The sequence below is a fragment of the Meles meles genome, chromosome 7, assembly GCF_922984935.1.
Source record: "Meles meles chromosome 7, mMelMel3.1 paternal haplotype, whole genome shotgun sequence".
Taxonomy (NCBI): domain Eukaryota; kingdom Metazoa; phylum Chordata; class Mammalia; order Carnivora; family Mustelidae; genus Meles; species Meles meles.
Window position 1 is genome coordinate 47,335,134 of NC_060072.1, and position 25,595 is coordinate 47,360,728.

The window sequence follows — 25,595 nt, forward strand, 5'->3', positions numbered from 1 at the left end:
ATAACAAAGTATAACTTTGACTATAACATACCTACAAACAGGGAGAAAAAAAAAAAGAACCCACAAAGGAAAAGAAGTTCTAAACCTCGGACAGAATCTGAAGAACATTTTAAAATTAAAAACAGTATGGTTTAAAAAATGAAACCACCCATCACAATGACATCTAACTGACACAAAAATAAAGACTATAAGAAGACAATACATTAAAAAGAACAAAAGAAGAAAGGAGAAAAGAAGGGCAGGAACAGTCAGAATAAGTCATAGGACCTTGTACCTTATGAATCAGATAAAAATAAATTATGGGTTTACTTAGTATTTCAAATAATTCTGATTAAAACATTAAGTTTTTAGAAAGAGCATTTTAATAAAGTGTACTACAAGCTGAAATAGTCTATGTAATTAATTCCTATTGGGCATTTAACATTCAAATTCAAAGGATGACAATGAACATCTTTATATTATATTGTCTAAATTTTAGGTTAAAGTCCAATATATAGGAAGGCATATGACTGAAGAAATGTTCGCACTTTTAAAAGGCTTTCAGTACTCATTTCTAAACTGTTTTAGAAAGTCTGCATTAATTATAGTTCTCCAGCAATTGCTTCAATGACCCCTCAGAGAGCGGCTATTCTTCCATGAAAAAAGCATCTCCTGGGGCACGTGGGTGGCTCAGTGGGTTAAAGCCTCTGCCTTCAGCTCAGGTCATGATCCCAGAGTACTGGGATCAAGCCCTTCATCGGGCTCCCTGCTTGGCGAGGAGCCTGCTTCCCTTCCTCTCTTTGCCTGCCTTTCTGCCTACTTGTGATCTCTGTCAAATAAATAAATAAAATCTTAAAAAAAAGAAAATAAGGCGCCTTTCTAGTATAACAATCATTTTCTAACTATGAATTTTTATTGTTATTATTGATGAAACATTTTATGATTCTTTTTGTATATATATCACAATCTGACAGATCTTTTAAGTATATCGTTTTTTATAAATAGGCTTTTGTCTTTTAAAATACTGAGCTTGAAGATTTTGTGAATGTCAATGAATTTCAAAGGTTTTTAGGACATTCCCTTCAAATAATTTGACATTTAATTCCAGTTTCTTTAGAGTATAGTCTGATTTACTTACACTTAACTCTATCAGATTATTATGGTCATAAAAATCTCCACATTTATATACATTCATTTTTTTAAAAATATTTATTTATTTGACACAGAGAGAGAGCACAGCAGGTGGAGTGGCAGGCAGAGAGGGAGCGGGAAAAAGAAGCAGGATCCCTGCTAAGCAGAGAGCCTAATGCGGGAACCCTGAGCCAAAGGCAGATGCTTAACTGACTGAGCCACCCAACTGCTCCCATATTTTCTATTTTTAAAAGTGATTTTTGAGTTTTTTAGGTAAATAATATCATCTGCAAATAATCTTAACTGTTATATTTCAGTATCAACTCCCTTCCCTCCCTTTAACAGACTCCCTATCTCCTGCACATTATTATATATAGGTTCTAAGAACATATCAGTAAATCAGACAGGCAAAGTCCTTGCCCTTGTTAAAAATTCTAGTGGAGTAGAGAGGATAATAAACAACTGATGAATACATACTTTTAGGTGAAGAGGTGTTATGACTGTAAAAATGCAAGAAAGAATTTAGAAGGACAGTGGAAGTAGTATTCATAGTATATACGAGGCTACTTAGGAAAAGAGAGAAGGTTTCTTAAGGAAGGTATTTTAGCAGGTACATGGATATAATGAGAGAGAACCATGTGAAGATCTGAAAAACAAAACAGGAAAACAATGCCAAGGTCTTCATGCAGAAAGGAATGTGAATGCAATGAAGTGGAGAGTCAGCCAAGCGTGACTCCAAGATGCAGTTAAATACTAATCATGCCAATGACAATAATGGTGAAAAAAAGTATCCTTATTTTATAACAGATTTGCATTACAAAATATTGGTTATTAATTGGCCTGAAAGAAATCCTAGCAGTTGTTAACTGTTATAGGCTAGCAAGTACAAAAGCTAGGTATGTGGGGCGCCTGAGTGGCTCAGTGGGTTAAACCTCTGCCTTAGGCAAAAGTCACGATCTCAGGGTCCTGGGATCAAGCCCCACATAGGGCTCTCTGCTCAGTGGGGAGCCTGCTCCTTCCCCCCTTTCCTGCCTCTCTGCCTACTTGTGATCTTTGTCAAATTAAAAAAAAAAAAAAAAAAAAAAACAACAACAAAAAAAAACTAGGTATGCATTCAGAATGTTGCTATTTGTCAAAACAAGGAAGTGGTCTACTCTTACCAGTTTTATGAGTTTTTTTTAATGTAAGGAAAAGGTGTCACATTTTATGCCTTTACAGCATATACTAAAACAAGGGAAAAAGATTTCCCACAAGTTTGTGCCTTTAAAACGATTACACCTAAGAATCAAGTGAGTGCACAGACTCATAGGACTTTAAAATGTTAGCAATTAAAATACAAATATATGTAAACAACTCTAAGCTGCTTAAATTATATAATCCCCCCAAAAAGTTGTCTATTAACATCTTATATGAATGCTTTTAATTTTCTATAATGTCCCCCAAAAGAAAGTAATTATGATAAAAAGGAAATTAAGTCTGTATCTGCCTATGATTTATTTAATCTTGTAAAAACACTTAAATAACATATTTGTAGTATTTACAAAACTAACTGTATCCTTCAAATAGCAAATTCAGCATTCTATAGAAAGATACATACGTATACAGATATCTCTTGATATAAAAGGCCTTGGAAAGGGAAGTAGTCCTGAATAACGATTTCTTAATTTAATTAATAGAGTCACATAAAGAACAGCTTCCCAAATACCTTTATAACCATGCATATAAGTTATATTTTATACTTTATGGATAAGGTATATCAGGATTTTGTTTGTAAGTGGCTTAAAGACCAAATCACAGGCCAGTTTTTCTTTATCATAAATTAGAATTTGAAATTATTTTCTCACTCTTCCCAGGGAGAAAAAAATTACAAAATTATCCCAGTCATTCATGTTTAAACTTTCTCTTCAATTGTTTTTATAATAAAATAATTGCTATCTGCAGATGATATACATAACTACATTAAAAAACCCAAAAGAATTAAATGGAATAATATTATTATTGTTCATATTAGTAGTAAAATTTACTTAATATTTACCATCTGGTCTTCTAAAAGTTTTTCATACAGTTATAACCACCCATGAGTCATATATTATTATTCCTATTTTATAGATGATAAAACTGAAACACAGAGACTAAGTAACTTCCCCAAGGACAACTAGCTAGTACATCATGTGAATGAGATATAAAATCAAATAGCAGGACCTGCAGAGCCCATGTTCCTGTTCCCATTCAACAAAAACTAGTTAAGAGTTTTTTTAGATAGTTGGTTATAAAATAAACACACACACAAAGTATTCTCTATATCAATAAAAAACAAATCAGAAAAAAGTAACAAAAACCCTACTTATTAAAAAAGCATAAAGAACAGAAATAGGAGACCTAGACTTCTAAAAAAAGGTAATCAGCAATATAAATGTTTATAAAGGATGTAAAAGACCTTACCTAAGATGTGAACAGTCTATAAAGCGACAGCAATTCAACTATGTTGTAGTTCTGCCATAGAATCAGTATGAGAAACAGAACAAAAGAGTTGAGAAACAGGCCCAAGAATACATCAGACATTAAAATATATTAAGGGAGGATTTCAATTAGCCTTAAATGAATGCTCTAACTCAAGTGTGAGCAAATTACTTCCTATAGGCCAAACCTAGCACACTGCTTGTATTTGTAGGGTACATGAACAAAGAATGTTTTTTTTTGTTTTTTTTTGTTTTTTTTTTTTTTACTTTCTAAATGGTCATATAAATACCCACATAATATACTATTATCTGGTCCCTTATGGAAAAGTTTTCTAACCTATGATCTAAATTATAACTATAACTGATGTTGGGACAATTAGATATTGGACATGTTCACTGAGAAAGTGGGGGAAGGAGAACTGGGCACCATTATATTCACACCTTAAACCAAAATACCTTTTTTTTTTTTTTTGGAGAGAAGAGAGAGAGAAAAAGAGAAAGATGGGGGGGGTGGATGTGTGTGGAGAGGGAGACAGAGAGAGAGAGATTGATTGTTGGTGGGGGAGGGGCAGAGGGAGAGAGAGAATCTTAAGCAGGCCCCACACCCAACACATAGCTCCACACAGGGCTCAATTTCACAACCCTGAGATCATGACCTAAGCCAAAATCAAGAGTCAGATGCTTAATCAACCCGAATGAGCCACCCAGGCACCCCAACCAAAATACATTTCTAAGGCAGCTAAGTTATATCTGAAGAATGAGGCACAAAAATGCTAGAAGAAAGTAGATGGAAAAGGTCTAAGTATGATCTCGAAAACAGAAACCACAAATATAAAAAGACTGATGAGTCAAATTTAGTAAGAATGATAAATATTTTTATATTAAAGAACCACTCACTGAACTATAGGCAGAAAAACCTGGGAAAATATTTGTAACAAGTACAAGAGACCATTAATTTATAGAAACACTAACAAATAAACAAGACTTACCACATCAAGAGAAAACAAAATGGCACAAAAATAGGTAATCCACAAAGGAAGAAATACAAATGGCCAGTAACTACATGGAAAAGATACATTATTGAGTGTGTGTAAATTTAGCAACATCTTTATGTACTTTTTAAGGCAGGGAGGGGCAGAGGGAAAGGGAGAGAGAGACTGTCTAAGCAGGCTCCATGCTAGGGAGCCATGCAACCCCCACACAGGGCTCCATCTCATGACCCCAAGATCATGACCTGAGCCAAAATCAAGAGTGGATGCTTATCCCACTGACTATCCAGGGGCCTGTCTTAATGTATTTTAAAACAACAGCCTTTTTTTGTATATTGCAAAGACTTAAAGGTAATAGCTGATGAAAGTAGAAACTGGTATAAACTTTCTAGTGGAAAATATGCAGACATGTCCCAGAGATTTATATAACATTTTTAAAATAAAAATACTTAAAGTATTAAAATTTTAGCAGTAAATTATTTCTGATCAGCAAAATTAAGGGTAAATTTTCTTCTCCCTTCTCATGGATGTTTTCTAAAATTTGCAATACTGTCCCTATACTATTTTGTTACAAAAAAGGTATCAGCAGCAGCAGAAATTTTTAAGTAGCTATTATATTATTATTCCCAGCTTAAAGAAGAAAAGGTTGAGGCTTGGAGTTCTTGCCAACAGGCTTAGCTAAGATCCATACACGTAAGGGCAAGGCTTTAGACCCTAAATTCTTAATCTCTATGGCTTAGTACCTTCTTAATTTAAAAAGTTTAGTAAAGAAAACCAACCTGTGTTATTTTTGTGACAACCAAACAGAAATGATAACCAACATATATAAGTGTATTTAATCATTCTGACTAAAAACCTCTCATATAGAGTATTTCTGCTCTCTAGCAGACAGACCTCTCTGTCATTCTCCGTACATACTTTATTCCAGATTTCAGTCTGAAAGCTTCGTATCTCCCTAATCAGAATGAATACTTTTCATCGGTAAGTAATATTCCACTACCATTTTCCCCATCAAACTTAACTTGTACTATACAATCACAGTAATACACGCATGGATTAGTTTTATAGTTTTTTACAAGCAACATGACATTCTTTAACTACAGTATCAACACGGGAACACATAAACACAGAAACTTCAGTAAAAATAAATTCAATTATAATTTACATCCAAGAACAAATAGCTATATGGTTAGTAAAGCAACAGAAAATTAATTAGATGACATTATTCAAGGAGCTATTTAAACTGCACACTAATTATAAAATCACATATTTTGAAAAGAGCCCTAATAACACAACTGATACATTACTGACAAAATGAAACAATTTTCAAATAAAAATAAAGGGGAGCAATAGCACAACAGGAGGAGAAAAAAAAAAATCACCAAAATCCTAAATCTAAATTAAGCCAATCTGTGAATTCTAAGACACAGGAAGTTATTTACTAATGATCAACTTTAATGAAAAATGAGAGCATTTGTTACATATTTTAGAATTTTATAAATGCTTTACACATAAGTAAGAATCTCAATAGCTTAATAACTAGAATAGATTGTTATATAGGTAGGGAAATTAGGAATAACAAGTTTATAAAAAGGGTTGAAAGGAGAAAAAAGGTGTGTGAATACAAAGTACAAAAATGTAACTGGTTTGACTACTACAGTATATCATGTATACTGTTTTTAAAAGGCTTACAAGAATTTGAAAATAACAATTTATTTAAAAATATTTTATCAATTTGCTAATTATGACTTGGCTCTGTTAAATCCTTTCATTCCAAATGGGATTACAGAACTACTAGCCTTCCAAGGCACTTAATCCATACCTCTATAATATAACAGCTTCAATGTTCCGAATATAGTTCTCAAAAATGTTTCTATACTAGCATTCCTAGAGCTGAACGGGAGATGCTCTTACTAACTAAAGTTTATGATTACAGCTTGAAGGTTCCATAGCAACGGTAAAGTTTCATTTAATTTTGCCATTATATCTTTAAATCTTACAAATCTGCTTTCTACTCTATGTGCCTACTTAATATAAAAATAACAAGTTTAGAAAAACAACTGATGACCTAGATGTAATAACATGTTTACCTCTTGTCTTTTAGGGCTTCCACAGTTTTACCATATCCCAACTTCAGAATCACAGGACATTTTATCTCCCATTAAAATGTAAGCTCATCATTTTTGTATCCCCAGGGCCCAGCACTGTGCCTAAAACATAGTCACTAGACCAAACATGGTATTCTGCAATTCATATACTGCTTTTCCAGAACCAGAAAGAAACATTCACTGCTGAGTAAACACAATATAACTGATTAACTTACATCTTTTTCTGACCGATGTGGAAACATAGAAGACTGGCTGTAGTACATGTTTTCGTCATGGTAGTCACTGTCGACCCCCTCTACAAACTTCTTTCTTGAAGCACCAAACATGCTGTTTGTCACCTAAACAAAAATATTGCTTTTATCAAGAGTAATATTTCGGAAAATGTCAAGCTTTACGACTCCTATGTGGAAAACAGAAAATGAAGGAAACAATACTAAGATAAAGAAACAGACCAACTAAGGAAGGGCTAAATAGGTCATGTGAAAAAGTCATAAATCTAACTAACTATAAGAATATAACATAAATTTTTGCTTCCAGGCTCTAAAAGCAAGAGAAAAAACTTAATAAAGCTATCTTGTGCAATAATTCCACTTACTTTAAAGAACTATATACCACTTATTTTTGAGAATTTTCAACCTCAAATAAAATTTTCCCACAGAAAATTTTAAAAATTAACTTTGGGTTTAATTATTCAAAATCTTCATACATATCTTTGACATCACTATGTCTTCTGTAAATGATCTGTTTTTCAGAGCATATCATCTTCACTGACAATCCAAGTTTATTGAGATATAGCACTTTTTGAGTCAACATATAATGGCAGACTAGAAACTTTATCTCAAGCCACAAGTACCCACTCATAACAGTGATATTTATCATCTTGGTGTAAATTTATGATTTCTATTATGTAACCTGCTTATTACTCTTTTGCTTTTCAGTCTTTCCCACATCCAACACTAATAATTTTGAGCCCACACCAATGCAAATAATTACTAAATCTATACTAATTTTTTTTAAAGGCAATACTAGAAAATGGTCTTAATGCTTCTTTTATTTAGGCAATCTCTCCACCCAATGTGAGGCTCAAACTGACGACCTTGAGAATCAAAACTGCGTGTTTTACTAATTCAGCCAAGGAGGCAGTCCGCACTAATTTTCTTCCTCAGGATGACCTCTTAATAAAGTTTCCAAAACTATCAACTGACTATGTTATTTGTGGTCAATGTGTCTCCCAACAATGGCACTTTGTAGTCCAAAATAAAGTGAAATGTCATGATGGAAGACATCTGTAAAGATGTGACTACATCTTTTCACAAAAATTTGGGGGAAAAACTCACATCAAATTTGATATCTGTCTTATATACTCATTGTGAGTAAGGGTATTTTCTTCAATTATCACTAAGAAACAAACAATTCCTTTTATTTCTCATTTCAAAATAAGACAGTGTAGTTACTACTATTTATCGGTAGACATGGTGAACTGATAAGCTACAGTCTTTAATGACCAAATTTGATATCCAAGTTTTTTGAAAGCATCAGGCTATTTAATAATTGCTTTTATATCTTAAGGTCCCTGTTAAGTTCTTAAGAATATTTAACCATTCATCCTTTTCAGGTCTGAGAGAAAGTTTTTAAGTTAAATATCAGCAATGGTCTGATGACAGCTTAGACACTTTTGCTGTAGGCTTTGGGGCTATTAATCTCCTTAGGTGTGAAATACACAAAGTTATTTTTAAAGGGTTTATTATTTTGTTAGAATATACTTGATCTTTTTTAGTAGTAGACTCCCTGGTAAATCTCATAAAAATTCTTCTATAATTCTGAATGTAATTTCAGAGAGTAGAATCCTATATGCCTATCCACCAACCTCAAGAGTAGCCCTTAACAGGAAAAAGAAGTGTTTTTTAGGGAGTTTTATTACAGAAAAGTAACAGTGGAAAACACTTCAGTCTAAAAATCAAGACTCTTCATAGATGAGATTTTAAAAGTTTATTTTGGAAAAGTTAAGGATACATTTAATTCTCTTTAAAGGACCATTATTACTGAATTTTAAGAAAGGATAAACATGGGGAAATGGTATGTTACCTAGAAAACTCGGTAAAATTTCAAGAGAATCTCATGGTTACCTCTCATCAAATCATACACACATAAATCAACTCAATGCATACAAAGCAAACTCTTCGTTTGACAATTTTGGTATAACACTTATCATCAAAACCAATTACAGACTCCTAGAATTCCAAAATTGAAATTAAGAACATTGAATAAAAAATTTCAAGCTAATATTGTAAAAGAGGCTTCACTGTTTGAAAGTAAAACTAAACGTAAGTAATGTCTCAAAGGAAGGCAGAAAGGTTTGTTCATTAATACAAGATTTTCCTACACTCACCGCTCTGTGTGTATCTGTGAGAGAGTGAGAGAGGGAAAGAATGAGAGGGAAGGAGGAAAGGAGGGAGGAGGGGAGAGAAGGAGAAAACACAGATATGCAGAATTTCATTTTTGTTTTGTGTGCATCAACACAGAAATTACATATCAGTGAAAATACTAATTATTCTTATGTGATTTCAGAAAAAAAAAGTTAAAAGTGTTAATATTCTATGCTCCAAATGCAACACAAGTCCAGGAATGGGTTCTAAGATTAAACAAAGAATTATCTGATCCAGGGCAAAAAAGGAGGAAAAAGGAAAATAGAAAAGGACAGAACAATATAGTAAGTTTCTTACAAAAGCTAGTTTATTCCATTTTTAAGGGTCTGTGCTTTATTCCACACAGAATGATGCAATGGGGTAAGAAAAGCATTTTAGACTAGCCATGAAAGATGAAACTATGAAGATAACAACCAGGCAGAGAAGTAAGGGAACCAACTAGGCAAAGAACCATGGGAAGAGCATTCGACAGAGAGGCAACATCAAGATCCTTAGTGGTGTGACTCAAGCAGTCGGAAATTAAGAGAGAATGGGAGAAACTGAAGTCAGAGATACTGGTGGTCCCAAATCATGTTGTACCTTGCAGGCCATAAGGAACTTTGGATTTTCTTCTATGTGAGCTAGAAGTCCAAAGAGCTTGGGGATATTTCAGGAACATAATTCGGCAGGTATCTATTTTTTAACCATTGCAGTTATTCTGTAACTAATGGACAAAAGAGGAAGCAAGAGTGAAGGGAAAAGCAGGTGTTGAGAAAGGACAGTAGCTTAGACTACAGTGGTAGTGGCAGAAGTGGTGAGACATGGTTAGAAAAGGATCTATTTTGAGAGTGACCTCACACTAACGGATGGATGAATGGATGATACCAAAAGGTAAGGTCTTCACATTATCTGCTAGAAGAGAATAAGTAGGAATCAAAGGAATCTAGAAATCAATTTTTATCAATTTCTAAAAGGATATATCAACAATGTATTGAAATTACTGGTATTACCAAATATAGTAAAGTCAACTTGGTAAATGAAAATTTAAAAAAAATTTTAAATAAAATCATACTACATTTTACATTATACATACCATAGAATCTTTGGTATATGTAATTTGTCAGCTTTTTTCAAGCAAACATAGCAAGGGCTTACATCTACTTTGTTAACTGACACCTTCTCTCTTGACTTTTATACCCGATGTTATAACAATGGAGAAGTAAAAAGTGAGATTTTACCAAGAAAGAATATGGTATGACATATGTATACACCAAAAGCAGTTTCTTAAGCTTTTTCTGAACACAGATCTAAAACATTTAATAAAGACATTTTATCTTTCCTTTGATTCTACAAACCTAATCAGAAAGCATATACTTAGGCTAGCTTACACTAATCCTTTCTATCAGTCTAAACCCCCCAAATGCCACCCCTCAACCTCGCAAAAGACTTGGTCTCAAAATGAAGTAGTAGAGAGAGGGGGATTAAAGTGATAGGCAGAATGGAAGCACCAAGTTGGCTGGATATTCCAGTATACTTCTTCATAATTTAATTTGGACTAGCAATGAATTCCTAGGGTACAGTACTTCAAGCTCAAATGCAGTAAATCAGAATAATCACCAAAAAAGAATTTGCAAAACCCCAAACTTATGATGATCTAAACGAGTAACTTCAAAGATTAGTAAAGAGGCTCCAGGTGGTATGGATGACAATTAAAGAACAGAAGGAATGAAAAGCAAAGCCTGGAGCTTTATAACAAGTTAGGGAAACAAAAGTAGGACACTTTATAAATGAAAACTTGAAAATACATGTGTATATATGTGTATATACATATACAGGAAAAAAACATATAGGAAAGGGTAAAAAATAGACTGATATCATATCCAAGGCAGGATGATATTTAATCTTACACATTATTTCCTTCAGCAAGGCCTCTGGAGAGGAACTTACTCTGAAATCATTTATTGTCTATACTGCTGGCAAATGCTGGCCCAGGCATGGAATCCTATTCCCAGGGACAGAAACACATCCATGGCAGAGTGGTCCTTTTCCTGATAGCAAACAAATGTAGGTTGGTTTCAAAATCTATCTCCAGGTGTAACTCAAGGTTCTAGCAGCAAATTTTAAAGTACCCCTACACATTTCTACCTGAGAAGTACGAATAATAAACTAAATCAGTTAATATTTAAAACTGATTTTCCAAGTTACTTTCTCTTGCTTTGTTCTGTACATCCAAGTTCTATCCTTTCTTCAAAATGGTTTTCACATCTGTTATTGCCATTCTTCCTACCATCATCTTAGTTTAAGCTCTGAACTAGTTTGTTTTAGTCTCCTGACTGGTCTGCTTTCATGTTTCAATGAACATGCTAAGGAAATACTATACGAATTATGCCAAAAATTGTGATAATGTGGGGCACATCGGCTCAGTCAGTTAAGCATCTGCCTTCACCTCAGGTCATGGTCCCAGGGTCCTGGGATGGAGCTCCATGTCGTGGGGGGGGGGGGGGGGGGTCCTGCTCAGCCGGGAGCCTGCTTCTCCCTCTCCCCCTGCAGCCCCCCATGCTCTTTCCCTTTCTCAAATAAGTAAATAAAATCCTTAAAAAAAATATGGTAGTGAATACAAAAGCTGAGTAAGTAACAGTTCCAAGTCTTGAACAACGTCACAGTCTAGCTGAGAAACGTTATCTGCAAATAAACAATTACAATATGAAAATCTGCACAGGTACTTTAGAAACACAAATAAGGGAATATCTGTGTCTGAGGGAAATTGACTATAAGATGGTATTATAAAAAAAACTAATGTCTGAACAAAAACTTGATTTAAAAAGATTTTAAAAATTTAAAAGTTGAAGTACATGGGTTGGGAGATGGAAGCAAACTTGTGGAATAAAAGACAGCAGGCACAAGTTCTCAGAAGTGAGAGAAAGCCCAAGAAACAAGACTAGGAAGTCTAGAAGAATGGTGATAGGTGATAAAGAAAAGTAGGCCTAGACTGCAATGCCAGATTAAGAGGGAAACAGTACAGGCAGGAAAAGCAAGTACAAAAATCTAGGTGATGAACTAAGTCAGACTTCCCTTGACTGACTAGTTATTATGGTGCCATGCTAATAACCACTACACTGACTCACTCTCTCGTTCTTATCTCTTGTTAATTTCTCCTACCTAGAGGATACAGACGAAGATTTCCGAGATCATGACCTTATTGTGACTGTTCAGCAATAATTATCTCAAAATCCCAAACAAAACTTATGCCTCAGCTTAATTTGAGTTATTCAGTTACTCCTATTTATGTTAATCTCTGCAAAATGCCATCTGTACCTTCTATGATCTTCAACAATTAAAACTCAAGTTGACTAGACTGACTTTAAATATTTATCAACATTATCCATGTTTCCTAGCACAAGCATCTCCAATGTCCTCCAAACAGATCTTTATTTGTTAACCCAATTCTTATTCTCTTCAGATCGACTCTACCACATTAGTCAAAGCGAGTTTTTAAAGTAAAAATGTAATTGTTGTAGTCCTACTGACTGAAAAGCCTCAACACCTTCCTAAAATAACACTAAGGCTTACAAGGTCCTATGTAAACTCTCTGACCTTAACTCTCTCCACAGGTCCCCTGCCACCACTAAACTGCTGCCACACTAACACAAGATCTTTCCCACCTCAGGTCTTTTGTATATGCTGATACCTCTATTTAGAATGTTCTTTCTCCTATTTGAAACTTTCACACTAAGTTAGGGCTCCTGATTTACAGTCATTGAAAATGCTTTACCAAAACTACAATCATACAATAACAAAAAATAACTTTCATTGACCACTTACTATGTACCAGGCAATATACCCTAAATTCTTTAAAATGTATTGATTTACATAACCCTCAAGTATTTATCTGTGTAGTCCTCATTTTCAGATGAGAAATGGGGAAGTTGGATAACACGCCTAAGGTCATATATCTGATGTGCCCAAGGTTCCATTATCTGATAAGTGCCAGAGATGGGATATGAATCCAGGCAATCTGCTACAGCTCCCCCTTTGTAACCACTATAGTACACTCTCACACATTCAATTAATAGTTTATTGTGTATATTCTCCCCAAACTGTAAGCTTCACGAGGCAAAAAGGAGTAAGGGTAAAAAAGGGAAGGGTGCTTACTCTGCAATGAACAACAAATATAGAGGATGTTACAATCAAATATTTGTGCAAGTCAAAACAATCTCTTTAGCAGGAAAATGAAAATGAACTGACTAGAGGTACATGAAACAAAAGCCACTCACTACCAAACTGACTGTACCTATTTTAGAGAAAGTTCCATTAATTTTAGGATAAAATTATGATTAAAAGAATACTATTACAACGATTAAAAAGTAATTAGTTTCCATATTCCAAATCAACTAATATTTTTAAGTACTTTCTAAATACACTGAACAAAATTTAATCCTTCAAGGAATTAGGATTATAAAATCTCTAAGTTTCCTTATAAACCACTAAAATAGACATTATAGCAGAGTGTGTAGAATACATCTATTAAATGAGTTCAAATAAGAACAAATTCCTACTGGCAACAAATTCTTGTGGATTCTCTTCTCTAATGCAGCCAGGGGTTTTACTGTTAACACACTGATACATGTGCCCCACCACAAAATCAACTATTTCACAACTTTAAAGTATGAAGACTTTTTCTAGCAACAGAATTTGCTCCTACCTTGTATAAGAAAGGATAAAAAGTGCCAAATATAAGTCATATGGTGCCCTGGAGGGGAGGTGAACAAACTGTTCCTTTCTTACAGTTTCCCTAATGGAGATTTTTACTAACTCACTCTGGTAGCTGAATAAAGAATTTGACTTCTTCCCTAACTTTCCCTCCCAATTCCACATTCACTATCAGCAAACACTTCGCATACACACAAGTTCTCTGCTGTCTACAAAGTAAACAGAAACTAATAAAAATCACAGTCAATTACCATTAATATTTACCCGCTTTATCAAGATGCAATCAACCAACATTTGAAACCAATGATGCAAAGCCATAATAATCTGAAGATAATCTGGTATTTTTATTACTTCCCATTACAGAGAAAAGTGGCAGGTCAAATCTCACTGAGATACTGCTCAAACTTTGTGAAACCAGGACATTCATTTATCAAATATTATAGATGACAGCCCAGAAGTATTTATAACCCAAGGAATTTTTGTTTTAGAAGTATTTTTCAGTAACGGGATTCTGAGCTACCAACCCCATTTCACAACTACCATAAATAATCCTTATTTTACTTCATTCCTGCAAAACAATAAAAAAAAAAAAAAGAAAGAAATGGGCTTAAGTAAAGGAGGAAAGGATACATACACTGGAAAAAAAAAATCTAGCTTCTCAAAAAACAAAGAACTCAGTATATGAATATCTTTAGGAAAAGAACAAATGATCTTTCTCTTCTCATCTAAGAAACATATTTCTTATGAAGTCCTACCAGTTCTACAATACTGTGGCTTGATATTTACAATATGGCAAATACATAATGAAGTTTATGAATCTGCTTATGGTGGATCTAAGAAAAGTGAAGGTTTATATAAATTTTAGAGGTAGAATTTCTAAATTCATCAACTTGAACCAAAAGCATATAAATAAATAAAAACAATTCACTTCACTTCAAACACAGAATACCCAATAAACGAATAATGAAAGCATTAATGAATACTGAAAAGGCAGTTAACAGGTAGAAGCACAGGGAGCACATGTCTCTGGATTCAGCAAAAAACTAGGGCCTTATATGAACATATCCATAATCATTATTTTGCCAGGTAAATATTCTGGCACAGAGTTCTTCCCAGGGATTACAGAGATATTTTATAAGAGGTCTCATTCAACAACACCAAGACCAGGGTAGCACATATTCAAGAAAAAAATGGAGAGGGCAAGCAAAGAGAGAAAAAAATAACACATCACTCTTCTTAATTCAAAAACCATCTACTATAATCTGTTGTCTGAAGCTGCTTAACTCAGACATTCCCCCAAACCACGCACACCATCTCTTGAAACGCACCCCAAAATTGACAAGTTCTCTAAAAAGTGTTACTGAGAGTCTATAAATGCTCCTGTCAGTTTGACTTTGATCTAGGGAGAATATGTTCCTTATGCCTCAACTTGAAGAACAGATTTTGTGATTTTGCAGAATCTTAACATCACCTGTATCGATATGCCTTATACAGATTCAAAACTGAACCACCAACATGTAAGCTTTAAAAAATACATTATCCTAAAACAAAACTCTAATAACTCAAAATGTGCTAATCCACAGAAGAAAATACACAATTATATACCAAATAAAGAACCAACTATAATTGGTATGCCTTATGGGCACTAAGTTATTAGAGTTGAGAAATCACATAATAGTTCATAAAAATTAAAAAAAAAAACAGTACTTCATCCTTAAATATTAGAATATAAATCTATCATGTACAAGTAAAAGGACATACAATAACAGAAGATCTGCATGTTTAGGATACAAAACAAATCCTGTAAGCATATGGGAAACTCTTAAATGAGAATGAATATAGTGTCTTAAACTAACCTTAAACCTTAAGAGAAAGGATCAGTCTAATAAAGAAGAACGGAGAAAGGGAAATCCAGAAGAAACTGGATGTGGTCTGCTTTGTCAAGGGACTATGTATTTCTACAAGGCTCTTAGTAAATTTAAAACAAAAACAACAAAACAAAGTAAGCAATTCTAGAATTTAAGGGAAGAACAACAGGGGTAAATTGCTGAGGATTCTCTATTTTAGGACCTAAAGTGCCAAGCAGTCAGTGTTCCAGTATCTTTTGAGTGTGACACAGTTTCTCTGAAGAAATGTTAGCAATCATAGGCCGTATTAAGTCTCCTTTCCGTGGATATAATTTTGAATGTCTTGTTATGTGCAAAAGAATGTAGAAATCATTTGAATAAGAATTATACAGGATCAGTCTGGGAGAATGAAAGAAACAATTTTTGAAGACTTTCTGAGAAGTAAGAGCCTAAAAGAACAGTATTAATTAGTAGGCAAAGTAGTACAGACCTAGGGCTACATTGCTACAAAATTATTTCAAATAACCATATATTAAGACGGAAAAATCTGTAATGTTAGATCATGACTTCCGGTACAATCCAGACAAAAAGAAAAATGCCTGGAGTGTTATAATTTCACACACACACACACACACACACACACACACACACTCTGGTGACCTTATTCATCCAACAAATCTTTGCTGAACTTCTGCAGCAGACATTATGCCTTTACTGCTCCTACACTCATTTTTGTTAATCTTAAACCCCAAGATGGTAGAAATGTTCCAGTCTTCCTGTCTAGACCTCACAGAAAAAGAAACTTGGAAGTTTCTATTCCTGCAGATTTAAAAAATACAGCCATTTGCCTAAAATCTTGAGAAACAGAAGAACAGCATGTCTAAAGCTAGTGGAAGGAAACTAAAATTTGCCCCATTCTGAGACCAAGTTACATGTAGCAAAATTTTAAGTCTATGAATTTACACCTTCCCCAACATTTTTTCTTAGCTTCTTTTCTGAAAACAAATTTTCTGGTCCTGCCACACACTGTGGAAAAATATGAAGTTGGTAAAAAAAAAAAATCTAATAACCTTCCTTTGTATTATCATATTAATGGCTTATTCAGTTTAAGGTTTTCGGTTTCATATCTAATAAAAAAGTACAATTATTTCTTAGGACACTAGACTCTTCTATTTAATAATTTATGATAGTTATATGAGAAAAATAATTTACAAAAACATTGTATTTTTAAGCTACCAAAATGACTCACTGGTAAATGGCCCAACATCCACCCTCAAAATACTGATGACAGTACCATTTCCCCCCCACCCACATACTTACCTGTGCAACTTCTTTCAACATTTGCTACTCTGGGGATTGGAAAGCTCAGAGCTGGAGGCTGAAGTGAAGAAGGAAAGGTTGGAGGGTGAGCCATGACACCAGCCCCACACTAGGAGCTCCCCTGAGATACTACAGCAGGGTTGACACCATAGCTCTGAAGTTCAAACTCCAGCAAACGATAAGAAAGGAGTCCAACCAGAACATGATAAACGATGGGATTCTTCTGCTCTTTGAAAAATAAGGAAATCATGCTATAAAGATCTGAACATCCAGTTTCAACATTATGACTCCCTGTTCACATCTTCATTATTCCCAACCCCAGAATCATCTCTCAGACTGATTGAAAGCATGAATCAAAAAAAGGTTGGGGGCAAAGTTTTCTATAAACTTGAACACTTTTTCAGAAAATGAAAGGATAGGGCTTACCTGGTGATCATGAAATCATCTAAGACAGTATGTTAAAATACTTTGCCTATCCACTCCTTGTATACTTTTTCTTGTTCTCCTAAGCACTCGACATTAAATCTTAGACTCTCATATATATTAATACCATCAACCAGCAGAATGACACCTAAACTACATGGATGTATTTAAATTCCTAAAAGTGGAACGGTGAACTTTTTGAAAACCAGGGATACCTTCTGCTGTAAGTATATTCCTTAGGAGGAAATGACTGAGATCATTCCATCCTAAAACAGCAGAGTACACATTCTTTTCAAGAGCACATGGAACATTCTCCAGAATAGATTACATACATTAGGCCACAAAACAAGTCTCAATAAATTCAAAAAAATAAAATTTCTTAAACATGTTCCACTCTGATAAAAACAAATAAGGACCCCTCAATTAAAATAACTTGAAACAAACTAAATGATAAAGAGGAAAATGTAAAGACTTTTAAAGAAATCAACCTAAACCCAGGACTTAAATGTGATTTATTCACATTTATAAAAATGTGAATCTTGAAAAACAACCTGAGGGTTTTGAAGGGTCAGGGGTGGGAGGTTGGGGCAACCTGAGGGTTTTGAAGGGTCAGGGGTGGGAGGTTGGGGGAACAGGTGGTGGGTAATGGGGAGGGCACGTTTTGCATGGAGCACTGGGTGTTGTGCAAAAAGAATGAATACTGTTACACTGAAAAAATAAATAAAATGATAAAAAGGGAAAAAAAAAAAACAGAAGGACAGGCAGCAAAAAAAAAAAATGTGAATCTTTGTTGTATAAGTGAACTACTGATTCAGAGAAAAGCACATCCTATTATGAATACTAAGGCTAATAAAAATAGATGCTTAAGTTATTTAAAGATAACATCTATTCAATAACAAATATTACTGAAGGTAGCAAATACTCTGAAATTGTAAACTAAATATAGAGGAATATCAGAAAAATTATGTTATATGAAGCAGTTTAAAAATGCAAAGTATTCCTTCAGCAAGGGAACACAGGACCTTTAAAATATTTCTAAACATCATGCCATATAAATTAATTCAATAAACATTCAGTAGGCATCTACTATGTGTTAGATAATCACTTTTCTACTCTTACATACTTTATCCACTTGATGCTCAGAAATAAAAGAACATTACAGATCAAAGGGAACAGAGGTGAAAACACAAAAGCGTTAATTAATTTACCCTTATCTTAAATCTCCTACCATTTCCCTTTCTCTTACTGTCTTCCTGCCACACTACTTTCCCACTTCTATCCCAGGCCTTTGCACTTCTTTCTTCCAGGAATGCTCTTCCCCTTGATATGTATCTGGGCTTCTTACCCACCCAACTTCTGGTACTCAGTCATCTCAGTGAGGACTACCCTTCCTTTCTATTGAAAATTATGCTACCCTTTTCCCCAACTCCTTAGGCACTTTCTATCTCCTTTTTCAATTGTTTCTCCACAATATTATCAACATATAATTTATAGTGCATTTTATTTATTCTATTTAGTTACTTTTATTTATTTCTATGCTCTAACGTATCAGCTCCATAAAAACAGAAAATTTTGTCTCTTTGTCTCCTTAGGACCTGGAACACTCACTGCCTTACACAGTAGGCCCATAACATGAATGTGTACTCATTTTACTGCCATTACTTGAGTGTTACTTGACACGAACTGACCAATGAATTAATTGCTTACAGCACAGGGTAAAAATTTTATAACACAACAGTTATTTTTAAAACTAATGGAATTATGTTGAAAGTTAATGTTAAACTTTACATTTCTGAAACATATGAATAAAATTGTTTTATGCCTTTTCTGACAACCACTGACAACTGACAACCACTTCCAAAATACCTAGAAGACTGCCAGAAACCTTCAGTGGTTAGAATGCTTTGAGAAGCAGCAGATAAGAACTGGGATATTAAAAAATGTTTTTCCCATTTCCTTAATTTTTTTTCTCAAGTTAGACTGCCTTTTTAAAAAAAGCTGTTTTGGGGCGCCTGGGTGGCTCAGTGGGTTAAAGCCTCTGCCTTCAGCTCAGGTCATGATCTCGGGGTCCTGGGATCGAGCCCCGCATCGGGCTCTCTGCTCAGCAGAGAGCCTGTTTCCCCTCTCTCTCTCTGCCTGCCTCTCTGCCTACTTATGACCTCTGTCAAATAAACAAATAAAATATTAAAAAAAAAAAAAGATTAAAAAAAAAAAAAAAGCTGTTTTGAGAGCATTTCAGACTTATGGTTTAATACAAAGAGACAAGACATGTCTCTTTTGTATCACAAAATCCCACTAGCAGAATTATACTACTTAGAGCCACTGGGTTGCACTGTAGTCCATGGGAATATGTACTCCTTGGGAGTTAGCCAAATAGTGCACTGCCTGAATAGTCGAATACAGTGAACCTGCTACAACTAAGCACGGGTAAGTACTGTTCAAAGCACTGTGTAGGTGTACGTATGTGTATACATGCATGTGTACATGTTACACAGGTACATATACACATATGCACATATATATAAAACCTCACTTAATCACAACAAAACCTCTGTAAAATGATTACTTCTACCTCAAATTGAGGCATGGAAGAATAGAGTCTATAGGCTCCAGATAGATCAAAGATGTTTTCCTATCACAGTTATCATGGAGAATACCTAGCCCTTGTGCCTCCAATAAGATACCAGAAAAAAACCCAAGTGGATAGGCTCTAAATCTTGGTACTTAGCCAAAGTGCAGGTAAAGGGTGAGGCATAAACCTGAAAACTGAAGGATGAAGACATGTATTTCTAAGTTCAATCCTCCTCTTTCTTTCCTTAACCTGCTTACAGAACGCTACCACTGTCCTCTCCTTGAAACTCCATATGTTCTGTGAAAACCTGAAATTGCTCAAGAGAAATGAACTTCACATACTATCAAAAGGAGGTACTTAGCCAACAGAAAGACTAATTTAATTACATGGTAATAAACTCTGTCCCCAAACACTGTCACCATGTTTTTAAAACTTTTTATTTGGAAATTATTTTAGACTTGAAAAATAGTACCAAGTTCTCACATGCTCCACTTTCCCCTAGTGGCAACATCTTATATTACCACAGTACAAGTACCAAAACTAAAAAATTAGCTGTTAACTAAACAACTTTATACAGATTTCATCAGTTTTTCCATGAATATCTTTTTTAATTTTTTTTATTCCAGGATCCACATTACTTTTAGTTTTATGTTTCCTCAGTCTTCTCCAACCTGGGACTTTACCTATTTTTCCTTGCCTTTCACAACGATGCCATTAGTTATACTGATGCATAGAGAGAGTGTCCTGCCATGTGAGTGGGTCTTATGTTTTCTCATGACTAGAGAGAGGTTATGCACTTTGAAAGCCACTTCACTACAGAGGTAATATGTCCTTCTCAAGTGCATCCTATATGACGGACATATCCAGGAGTGCATATGATGACAGTATGTCTTCTTACAGGTGATATTAACCTTGATCTTCATTAAGCTGGTACATCTACCAGTTTTTCCACTATAAATTCCTACTTTCCCATTAAAACAATGAATGCTTTAAAGTATGTTCTTTGAGAGCATGCAAATATTTGTTTGACCTTAAAGTTTTGCCTACTATTACAGCAGTCATCCATGGATATTGCTTGAGCATCAATTACTATGATGCTCTAAGGATGATTTGTTATTTTCATCCTTCTATACTGTATTTGTTAACTGAAATGCTTCTACAAGGAAATCAGTCATTTTTTAAAGATCCCACTTTTAAATATGAAGAGTGTCAAAGACTTTAACAAAGACTCCAAAGTAATATAGATAGAAACTGAAGTATAGTATCTCAAAATTGTTACTCTAATAATCATTCTTTCAGATTTATTACATTGCCTACCCCTCTAGAGAAAAACAGGTTTAAAATTTCATTATGTCCCAAGCAATCTCTCTTGACATTTCTGGCCCTAAATAAGAAAGATCTTCATTTTCTTTTTATTCTTGAAAAAACATCCCCCCCCCCCTTTTTTTTTAGCTTTAGGTACTATGCTGTCTAATTTACTGAGCCAGGTTAAACATAAAAGAGATGATTTAGTATTTTATGCGACAGGACACATATTTTACAGGAATACTAGTAAAATTACTACCTCAGCTCAGAAGATAAATGACTACTGTATTTACAGGTTTATTAGATTCTAGGAAACCTTGAGAAAGGAATTCAAGGGAAATCATGTAATTGTTTGCTTTAGGTTAAAGAGAATCACAGCTATGAAGACTACATATATGAATTGTAATGTATTTGCTGACCTGTACTCTTTTATGTGTCTTTCCAAATGACTAATGCTAAGAAGCCTAATAATATTTCTGTGTATTACACACCACACAGCATCTTACGCAACAGTAAGTATTCAAGCCTTAACTGAATATTGACACAAAAGCTTGTTCTCTTTATCAGAAATGATTTCTCATCTATCTTCTCAACTAAAATATAATTTTTTAAAAAAATGAATTATGATTTGTACTTCTAACGAAGATGGAGTAGTAGGAGCAACCTCCTCTCCTGCCTCACCTGAAACAACTATAAGAAAGGACACAATACATGAACCAACAGTTTTCAGACATAGGATATAAGGCAGTTCAAGACAGTAATCCCTGAGAGAGAGAGAATTGATGCAAGCCCTGCAAGTGCCCTTGCTTACACACTAGGGGAGTTTCTGGGCTGCATTGCAGAGAGAGGGAGCCCTGATGGAACCCAGAAATCTCTGTGAATTGAGGAAGTGCAGTTTAGATCTAGGTAGGCCAAGGCAGCTAGAGTTAAAAAGTCTAAAATACCAGACAGAAGTGCGCTGCAAAGATAAAGAGTTACGGAGACCTGAACCATGTCCCTCTACTGATCCACATATGCACAAAGCAAACCACCAGGGATGACTAAGTGGCTCAGTCAGTTAATCATCTGCCTTCCACTCAGGTCATGATCCCAGGGCCCTGGGATGGAGTTCCACATCCGGCTCCTCACTCAGCAAGGAACTTGCTTCCCCCTCTGCCTGCCACTCCCCCTGCTTGCGCTCTCTCTCCTTCTCTCTCCCTCTGACAAACAAATAAAATCTTTAAAAAACAAAAACAAAAACAAAAACAAAAAACAAAGCAAACTACCAGAGAATGGAAAAAGACAGTGGAAATAATCTCCAGGATTCACACAGGGCTGTTCTCACAAGTCAGAGTATTAAAGTGTAATTCACTGTATAGAGTACTCAGAAGAGTACAGTGTCAGTAGTTGGGAAAAATTAGCCCTAGACTAACGGCTACTGGAGTTCTGTGTAGAAGAAACTTGAAAGGAAAAAAGGAAGGCTCAAAGGGCTCAAACGCTTCTAAATAACTAAATTTTGTCCCCAAGAAAGCTCACAAATATTAACCAAAAAGCAAATACATAGCACTGAAAAGATAAAATTTCCAAGGACTGGCATCCAAACAACTTACTAGGCATACAAAGATGCAGTAAAATAAAACATATATTGGCAAAGGAAAAAAACCCAAAAATCAACATAAACAAACCAGAAAGGACACAGATGGTAGAACTGATAGGCAATAACACTAAAACAGTTATTATAACTATATTTTGTTTGTAAGTTATAATAAAACTGCCATGATAAAGAAAAAATTTGGAAACTTGAAAACAGCAATAAAAACTATTCAAAATAAAACACAGAGGAAAGAAAAGAATTTAAAACATCAGTAAGCTGTGGGACAACTTCAAGTGAATCCACAAAGTAGAACAGGGATAGAATAAATACTTAAAGAAATAATGGATTAAAAAATCCCCAAATTTGATAAAAACTCTGAACACAAATTCAAGGGGTTCACTAAATCAAACACAAGAGTCATGAAGAAAATTATACCAAGATACGTCATTATGAAGACGTGTAAAAACCAGGGCACTAGGGTGGCTTAGCAGGTTAAGCGTCTGCCTTCAGCTCATGTCAAGATGTTAGGGTCTCTGTATCAAGCCCTGCAGCTCCCTTGCCTTTGCCCCTCCCTGCCATTCCTGCTCTTGCTCTCAAATAAACAAATCTTAAAGGAAAAAAAGTGTGTAAAACCGGTAAGAAAATCTTAATAGTAGCCAGAGAGAAAAAGTTACATTATGTGAAAAGGATTAAAGATAAGAATGACATATTTTAGGTCAGAAATTATCTAAATTGGAAGATAGTAAAGCAAAACCTTTAAAACACTAAAAACAAAAAACCCTATCAATCCTGAATTCCACACCGAGCAAAAAAAACTTTCAAAATTGAAGATGAAATAAACTTTTTCAGACATACATAAAAGAATTCATAACCATCAGAAATACAATACAAAAATGTGTTTTAGTTAAGTGTGTCCTGATGAGTGTTTATCCTGTAGACCCATATTCTTGAAAATGCTTCATGGAGTAAATATGCAGTTTGCTTTATGCACAGAACTATTTGTTAGATCCGTAGGAAAGAATGACTTGACAGAGATACTATACAAGATCTAACAAGTCATTTTTTTTTTTAATATCAGGAATTGGTCTATCCCAAAGATCTGTAATATTCTAGGGTATGAAATAGTTTAGGAGTGAATACAATCTGAACATCCAGACACATATATTCAGGGTGTCTGAAATGGACAGAACTCTGACCATAAACGTAGCCCTAAAACAAACTGCTTGATAAAACTAGATCCCAAAGATTACAGGTTGGAAATTTCTGAAGTATGTCATCAATATGTCCACATTCAAACAGAGATCAAAGAAGCCCACCTAAAAGAACTGTGGACAAATGGGCATGACAACTGTGGGTTAAGCAAAAGTTCTTTTTGAAAGGGCTATATTGAAGACTATGACTCAAACTTTGGAGGAAACAAAGTGACAGGCTGTGCTGTAGAAGGAACCATAACATGTGAAATTCCTTAAATAAAAATTTAATGACTTTAAATAATTCTGCCTAGATTACACATAACAAAAGACTTAAAAAGCTCTGCAAGTAGAAAAAAATGACACTGAAGAAAGGGAAGGAAATGAAAGGGAAGTGAAGGAGGCAGAAAGAAAAGAAGGGAAGAAAAAACAGAGGTATAAGAGAAGAAAAAGAAGGGTAGAGATGGGATAGAAAAAAAACTATCAAAGTTTTTCTGTTATGGATGATGATAAAAAGCAGAAATAACATTAGATTCCCCCTCCAAATTACAATGAACAATAAAAATATGTAACAGAAGCAGGAAATGCTTCCTTAAAAAGTGAAATTTCAGCTGAGACCTACAAAATGATCAAGATATATGTTTCTGGTACTAGGGTATACTATAAACAAAAAACAAAATGCTCCACTCAAAACCAACTGAAAAATGCTCCCTGAAATCCTGATTCAGCCAATCAACATTTACTGCACATACCAGGCATTATTCTTTTTTTTTTAATTCTTTTTTTTTTTTAAGATTTTATTTATTTGACAGACAGAGATCACAAGCAGGCAGAGAGGCAGGCAGAGAGGCAGGCAGAGAGAGAGGGAGAGGGGGAGAAGCAGGCTCCCCACCGAGCAGAGAGGCCGATACGGGACTCGATCCCAGGACTCTGGGATCACGACCCGAGCCGAAGGCAGCAGCTCAACCCACTGAGCCACCCAGGCAGATACACTACGAACAAAATATCACTGAAAACTAACACAGTGATTACATTTTTATTTTTAAATGAATTGTTGAGCCTGGGAGGTTGGAAAGGAGGGAGAGAAGGAAATTCAGCACCCCAAAACAAAGCAAAAGCTGGAGTACAGAGAAGCCACAAGTTTAAAACCCCAAAGGGGAATTTGTCCAAGATAGAAAAGCTGTTAAAAGACCATCTCATAAACCTTTTTTTTTTTTTAAAGATTTTATTTATTTGACAGACAGAGATCACAAGTAGGCAGAAAGGCAGGCAGAGAAAGAGGAGGAAGCAGGCTCCCCGCTGAGCAGAGAACCCAATGCGGGGCTCCATCCCAGGACCCCAGGATCATGACCTGAGCTGAAGGCAGAGGCTTTAACCCACTGAGCCACCCAGGCGCCCCTCTCATAAAGCTTTTAAAAGCATACATCGTAACTCTAACAACCCCTTAGTAAAGAAGGATCTTGAATGTCATGATTTTGATGTTATGCAGAAAGAGCTACAGGAAAGCTCTTCTGAGAATCTATAGCCATAAACCAGTCTAAATTCATAATACCTATTGTGGACTGCAACCTAAGCTAACATTTT

At 34.9% G+C, this 25,595-nt stretch overlaps 1 protein-coding gene across 7 annotated transcripts in view; it reads right to left on the bottom strand.

Annotated features, from left to right (window-relative positions):
* The window catches only part of CNOT2 (CCR4-NOT transcription complex subunit 2), a 123,545-nt gene that overhangs the window by 39,109 nt on the left and 58,841 nt on the right, over positions 1 to 25,595 (bottom strand). For 4 of the 7 annotated variants that reach the window (XM_046010872.1, XM_046010873.1, XM_046010874.1 and 1 more), the window contains exon 3: positions 6,882 to 7,004. In XM_046010872.1, coding sequence (XP_045866828.1) covers positions 6,882 to 7,004 — 123 coding nt within the window. Of the gene's footprint in view, positions 1 to 6,881; positions 7,005 to 11,018; positions 11,120 to 16,948; positions 17,007 to 25,595 lie in introns of those variants that run through there. The other 3 variants (XM_046010878.1, XM_046010877.1, XM_046010876.1) reach the window with 3 other exon arrangements.